This window comes from Octopus sinensis, linkage group LG11 (genome assembly GCF_006345805.1).
Source record: "Octopus sinensis linkage group LG11, ASM634580v1, whole genome shotgun sequence".
NCBI lineage: Eukaryota > Metazoa > Mollusca > Cephalopoda > Octopoda > Octopodidae > Octopus > Octopus sinensis.
In genome coordinates this window covers 13983055-13990909 of record NC_043007.1, presented here as the reverse complement: position 1 = coordinate 13990909, position 7855 = coordinate 13983055, and the positions used below count along the sequence as shown (strand labels likewise).

Genomic DNA, 7855 nt, shown 5'->3' with positions numbered 1-7855 from the left:
TGCTTGCATATTTAGATAAACCTCTTGTCTGCATGATATGATTATATATAAATATATATGTATATATATACCCAAACACACACATACACACACGTGTGTGTGTGTGCAAAATATGTGAATGTGTGTATATATATATTTTTATATATTATATATGTGTCTATGTGTGTATGAATATTTGTATATAAATATAAAAATATACATACATAGAAATATATATATAAATACATACATAAATATATATAAATATATATGTAAATATCAGATATATACAAATATTCACATATATTCCATACACGCATATATATATAATACATACACACATACATACATATATGTATATAAATATATAATTACACACATGCATATAATGCTACATGCACACACACACACATTCATGTATGCATACACACATATACATACGTACAAATACATGTAGAAGTTATCAAAAGAAATTAATTACATTTTACATTCAAAGTGCCAATTAACTATTCATATTTGTTATTATAATTATTTACCTATATAATGAGTTTGTTTATGAAAGAGCTTTAGCTAGGAGTATCTGAGAGTACCAGCGAGAATTTTGAGGTTTTACGAAGAATATGCAGAACAAAAGTTAGTATTTATTTGAGATACCAAAAGCAATAGCCACTCACATAAGTATACTTGTATGCATACATACATACATACATATATATATATATATATAATATATATATATATATATACATACATATACACATATCTATATAAAGATGTATAGATATGTTTACAAATATACATACATGATAATGTTTTATTGAGAGAGAGAGAGAGAAAGGTTGATTATTTTTGTCTTAATTAAATTTTAATTGTTAGTTAACACTACCTAAACACAACTGACATTGTGTATATATGTGTGTGTTTATATATATATATATATATATATATATATATATATATATATATATATATATATATATATATCTATGTATGTGTTTGTGTATATGTATAAAAATATATATATATATACATACATGCAGACACATATGTATGTATACTTGTGTATAACCATTTAACAATTACATACACCCAACTAATATTGTGTGTGTTTATATACATACATATATACATACAACAAGATACACACATACACACACATGTATGTATACATTGTTTAACATATATGCATACAAATGATTAACATCCGTGTGTGCGTGTGTGTGTGTGAGTGTGTGTGTATATATATATAAATACACACATATATATATATATATATTTATACACACCACACATATGTATATACGTGTGCAAATAAGAGAAACAATGTAAAATAAAGAGAGAGAGAGAGAGAGAGAGAGAAAGTGTGTTTGTATGTGTGTGTTGGGGTAGGGGGTTAAGGGGGGAAACTTCTTTCAAAATCGAAAATAAATTTTTTATGTTTTTGAAAACATTTTTTAAATACAAACTATGATTTTTTTTCTTTTTTCCAAAGATTATTTGGTAATGAGTTTTGCGACAGAAAAACTTTCCAAATTCCTTCCCTTTATTTCTTCTCAGCTCAAAACTAGTCTCAGAGATATAAAAAGTAGAAAATTAATAACAATGTAGAATTTGATTAGTATTTCGTATTATTTATGTTTTTGCAATTTTTTTCTTTTTTTTTCGCTCCTTGTTTGTATTTCTCATATTAGACTTTATAATTTTGTTCATATTTTTATAATAATAAATGTTTGAACATCAAGTAGTCATTTTGGAGAAAAAAAAAAAAGAGAAAAAAAAAAAAACAGAAGAAAAAAAAACTATAATGTAGATGTCGTAGTGCTGTTTGTATCTGTGTCAGTCTCCTGAACTGCTCGTACTTGCCGGTTCTCGACACACTTGCGCATATGTTTCTCCAAAGTACTCGGCACGGAGAAGGGCATGCTACAGAACTTACACCTGTACACGTCCTTCCCGATACGGCCGTGCGTCTTCATGTGTCTAGTCAGCTTACTCGACTGTGCGCACGCATAGCTGCACAACTCACACTTATATGGCTTCTCACCAGTATGACTTCTTCGGTGCACCGTTAAATTGCTGCAGTTCTTGAAAACTTTCCCACAAAATTCACAGGTATCATTCCGCCGGTCTTTCCGATTTGATATTGGCCCACCATTACTGGGGGTACTATTAGAACTAGGGCCGGCTTTAGGGTGCGAAGTCAGATTTGGCTTCAAGGCACTTTCTGATGGAGAATTGAAACTGTTGTGATTAGGGTCGCTAAGCCTTGCAGATAGACCAGATAAAAAATACTCTTGGTGGTGACTACTAGGTAACCACATATTAGAATATATAGATTCCATACTATTTACTATTTCCAGTGGTTCAGTCTTAATTCGTTTTGTGTAGGGCGATTCACTGCAATCTAGAGGTTCAGGTTTTTCCTGACTAGTGTACGACACATCTGTGTCTTCAGACTTTATGTCTCTATCACCGTTCTCGGTGCCCTCCGAACCATCTTCTTCAACCTTTGTGCTATCCTTGTTGTGGATGTTCTCAGCCAACGCCTGCTGGAACGCCTCGTTATATTGCTGAATGTTATTGAGACCTGTGTTTTCCATCACCTCACTCAGCAAAGACTTCTCTCCAGCGCCGGGCATGTGGCTCAAATCCTTCGACCTCTCGTTCGGAGTCCTGCGCTCCTGAGAAGAGTGGTCGTCTCTATTTTTACTTACATGACAATCCAAAGGATCGGGAGACCCATTGTGAACGGTCTCCATCCCTTCAAGATCGTCATCCTCCTCTAACTCCTCTTCAAGCTCTTCCTCTTCCTCCTCTTCGTTTTCCTCTTCGTTGTCTAAGTCAATATTAGAATCGTTATGTTTTATCATATGTTTGTTTGAGTCGGGTGTGCTGCTACTGGATGGCACACTGCCTTCGGAGGCATTAGATATGTTTGAAGTCTGAGACATACTACTGAGGGGTGACTTGTTTAAGTGAGTTTTCATATGCCGTTTTAGTTTACTAGCTTGTGTGCATGCATGTGGACATATGGGACATTTAAATGGCTTCTCTCCTGTGTGAGATCTTCGATGTACGATTAGATTACTTTGAAATCGGAAACATTTCCCACAAAACTCACAAGATTTTAATTTACTTGCAGGGCTTAAATTCTTTGGTAAAGAATCTTGAGAATGCGATGGTGTTGGTGTTATCGATGTAAATGTTGAAGGAGTCTGTGAAAATGGGGGTGTAGGTTTTCGTAAAGGGGGTGTCTGTGTTGATGCCAATTGTCGAAGACGCTGTGAGTAAAAGTCTATTGTTTCCATGATCCGCGGTCGGTCACTGAAGGGGGCCGGAAATGGCGGCGGTACATCAAATGCTGATGAAATATTAGAAAGGCCCTGGACAGACCTTGAATGAAACGGATCATTTAACAGGTCCAAGCGAAAATCCGGACCCGTTGGAGGACGGTTAAACGGACTGAGCGCTGGACCTGGTGGCAGTTGGTGTTGACGATCAAATGGCATGCGGAACATGAAGGGATGAGGAGGGTGTGGCAATGCATCAGCAGTGTTTGGAGTCGGAGGAGTCATCACATGGTCTGATGGTGCCTTAGGAGATGGAGTTGATAGATTGGAAAGTTGTACAGAAAGCTCTGATGCTGGTAAATAAATCTTCATGCCATGAATGCTTTGCACATGTTGTACAAGTGACCAAGCAGAATTCACTGTCGTCTTGCACGTACCACACACAAACTTTGACGGTTCTGAAAAGAAAGGAAAAAAGAAAATAGAATAAATAAAACGGATAAATAAAAAGCATCACATTTTTATTCGACACAAATTCTGGAAAAACATAATATTTTATGTTGATATAATAATAATAATGAAATTATTGTATACAGTGCTCAGGTGCACCACAACTTGTCAAAAGTGCGTATAAAGCATATTTAGTAAAGTATAGGGTTGTCCGGAAAGTTTGTGCCAATTTTTGAAGGAAAGAAAAAGGTCAATAAATACTTGCCCATTACATTTTCAATCAACCAAATATGAACCATTTTATTGCACTATGCGTCTTCATCTTTCCTTCAACTTGAAAATACCCACTTCCCAGAATCGAGGTGGTTTCATGGCAAAGAATTCATCAAGGTATCTTTTTACATCATCCAAGGAATTGAAATTTTTACAATTAAGACTATTCTGCAGAGACCTGAATAGGTGGAAATCCGAAGGAGCAATATCTGGTTAATATGGAGGGTGGGGTAACACATCCCAGCCGAGCTACAGCAATTTTTGTCTGGTTCTCAAAGCATCAAGTGCCGAAAAATGAACTTTCTTATCTTCCACTTTAAAGGGTTACAGAATTAACACAGGTTATTGGAACATAAACCTTCCTCCACAGAAATATAGCTTAAACTGTGCTCTAAATGGAGGTGTAGTCAAATCCTATTTTATGGACTGAACCATGTTCTAAAATAAGTCGAAAAGTAAGCTACTATAAATCGGCACAAACTTTCCGGACAACCCAATAGCTTCATAGAAACAAACAGATTAAAACTGTACCATACATTCAGTAAGATGGGAATGCATAAGTTTAATGGGAATAAAGCTCACAAAACAATTTACATTATTAAAGAATGTAAAAAAAAAAAAGGAATGTAAAAAAGGTTTAATTTTCTTGACATTTACAGCCATCATTTTATTTGTCGGCTTGAATCCCTGTTTCCAGCATCAGCTGAAATATGTCTGTGTAAATGGTAGAACACTCAATGACCAGCCACATGAGAATAGAAAACAAAACTCCCTCTAGAAACAGTCCGAGCCATGCTGCCAGAGCTATGCAGCTACCAATATACATAAGATATTTGTTAACAAAATCAGACAAAAAATATTTAAAAAAAAAAAGGCAGCTTAATAGAGATTTTGTATGTTATCAGAGAAAGGAGAATAATGCAAAAAAAAAAAATATAAAAAAAAAATCTTGCAAAAATTCAAAAAAAGACAATGACCAAATAATTCGAATCGTACAAGATTCCCTTGTTAACACTCATTTAAAAGAATAAATAAATAAAAGACAATAAACCTAAAATTCTGATGGGAACACCAAAAAATGTAGAACCAGCAGCAGAAGCCAGCCATCATGAAAACAGCTTATTTTTTGCAGGAAACACAGATATAATAACCGAGAACCATTGTTTGTTGATGATTAATCACAAAATAAATCTTTGATAATTATTGAAATTTAAATACACAATGCTAATGACGATAATAACGAAAGACAATGGCTTTTATTATTAAACTACAAATATAATTTCCGCGCACCGACTCTCGACCAGCTGTGAAGCTGAGCAAAAATATTGCTGCAACTTAGGACCGAGAAGAGTTATCGCCCTTGCATCACCAGCCGGAGATAATTGCTTCTTTCTCATCCGTTAATTAACGCCTTGTGTTAAACTGCATATGTGAAGTGGTGAGCTTCAATTACATGCAAAGAAGTAAAATTATAAATGCGAATCTCTCTCTCTCTCTATAAAGCTGAAGTTGTCTGTGTATGGCAGGTTTGGTAGCCTTCAACTAACACTATCTCCTCCGAGACCCTGCGACACAAGTTGACCAAAATTGAGAGTATGATAGAAGGCTTGCTCTTCCTTCCGTAGAAGATAAAATTCAAATCGGACCATGTTAATACCAAAAATTATTTACATCAAAAAGGTGCTTTTTTTCTATGAAAATCCCTATTTTTTACGATTTTTTGCCTGCTGTGTTACCATTTTTCGGTGTATTTCAACCAGAAAAATGTTCACTTAAAGGAGAATAACAAGCTACATAATGCAAAATTTTTACTTTTCAAAAATTCCAATTCTAAAGGGTCGAAACAAACCCGAGAAACGCCGGGCGATACTGCTAGTGAATGTAAAAATTGGTAACGGAATGGAAACCGGGCCGTGGTTTCGACACCTGCAATGAAACGGCGGACGGACACGCCGTTGTTTTCATCTACAGTCGTCTTATATTGTTAAAAAAACACCAGGTCAGATGTGATGGAAGTAGACCTATTGATCTACCATCCAACGATCATCCCGACTTTTCCCTAGGCACGGTGCACATAGCAGAGTGTCATATCCTGTGTTTTTTTCTCGTACCGGCTGGATGGGAATTGAGTTTGGCTGCTATTTCTAGCAGACCGAGTGAGAGGCTCCCACGCTGAGCCACTTTACGGAGATTCATACACATTTATTTACCTGTCTCCCTTTAAAGGCGATCGTGTGTTACTGCACAGTAATAAATGATAGAGAAACGGTATGAAGGCCACTACATCATCCTCGTTCTCCAGAAAGAAGCCTTCAATTACTTTTTGTTCTGTTGCAAGTAACAAAAAAAAGCAGGTTTTATGTACACACACACACACACACACTCGTCTTAATTAAATTAATACGAAGTGATTTGAGACTGAGGTAGAAATTAAGCTGGTTAGTTGGTAATAAGGAGTTAAATATAATAGCAGAGAAATTAAATACTGCTGCTGCTACTACTAGTAGGACACAGGGGCCGACTAGAAACATCGTTGTCATTTAACGCCCGTTTTTCCGTGCCATAAAAGCCGAGAAAGTTGTCAAAAACTGGTGCGTAAAAATCGAAGACACAGTTTTCAACCAATAAAATTATACAATATTTAAAAATCCGGATCTTTTCGGTTTGAACGGCAGTTTTTTTTAATAATTTCCACGTAACTTAACACTTTTTTAAACTTCATATACTGGTAGAATTGAGTTTATAAAACATCTTTTGCTCTTGGCTTTATTGAGAAAATTCTATAGTTTGTAAAATATTTGTTGTTTTTTTTCTTCAATTTCTGCAATTTCAACCAATCAATGACGTCTATTGAGGTAAAAAAAAAACATCCTGTGCCGTATGAATATGTCCCTCGTTTAAGAAACAGATTAGGTTTATTTACATTTGTGAAGAAAAAAAAGATACCCTTCCCCCTAACCCTAACCCAGATTGAAATGCAATAGATCGATACTAGGGTCATAATTATGGGTGACAATTTCATATGACACCGCTAGAAAAAAACTGTCGTTCAAACCGAAAAGATCCAAAAATCCTTTTAAAATTGAACAACCTTAGGGAACTTGTTTATGGCAGCTTCTGCCGATTTGTAGCTGTTACGACTTGTTCAGTCAGTAATTCACCTTTATCCAGTTTGTTGACTTCGAAGAAGATGAGAACTGCACGTTTTTATAGTCCCTAAAAATCTTAGGACATTACATGTTACATTATGTAGGTGGGGGGAGATCAAGAATAGGGTCCCAATTAGATACAATACCTAACACCTAACTCTGAATAACATGTTAGGGGTTCTTTATATAAAGAACCCCTAACGTTATTTGGGTTGTTGGATCTTTTGAGATGTACGTATGTCACAACGGTGACACAGACTGCAGCAAAACTGATTGATGTGGGGGCGGGGGGTAGAGTTGGTTACCCCCCAAAACACATCAAAACTAATTCTGTGAAAAAATAAAAAAAAAACAACAAAAAACTAAATATTTGAGGTTCCAACATCACTAATTATTTGGTTAGTGAAAAGCTGATTAGGATGGCTTTAAGAACTTCCTTGTATCTCCAAGAATCTTGTGACTTTCCAAAATCTGACTGAACCGATCCAAGACTCAGGTGTATCTGAGATGAGACAGCAGCCAACAGCAGATTGTCAGTGGGTTCACACCCATTCACATGACATAATCTGGGGTGGTGTATTGTATATATAACTATCACCTTATCTAAATGGAATGTAAGAAAGATTCTTCATACTTTAACACAAACCAAGAATAAAGAGTGTGAATAAAAGAGGAGGGGTGGGGGTGGAGAGAAGCACAAATAAAATAAAAATA

At 35.4% G+C, this 7855-nt stretch overlaps 1 protein-coding gene across 1 annotated transcript; it reads right to left on the bottom strand.

Annotated features, from left to right (window-relative positions):
* Positions 1-1690: 1690 nt before the first annotated feature.
* On the bottom strand, positions 1691-3726 carry LOC115217234 (B-cell lymphoma/leukemia 11A-like). Its single transcript, XM_029786874.2, has one exon. The coding sequence runs from the start codon at positions 3639-3641 to the stop codon at positions 1779-1781; it is 1863 nt and encodes a 620-aa protein (XP_029642734.2). The 5' UTR covers positions 3642-3726; the 3' UTR covers positions 1691-1778.
* Between the last annotated feature and the right edge of the window lie 4129 nt (positions 3727-7855).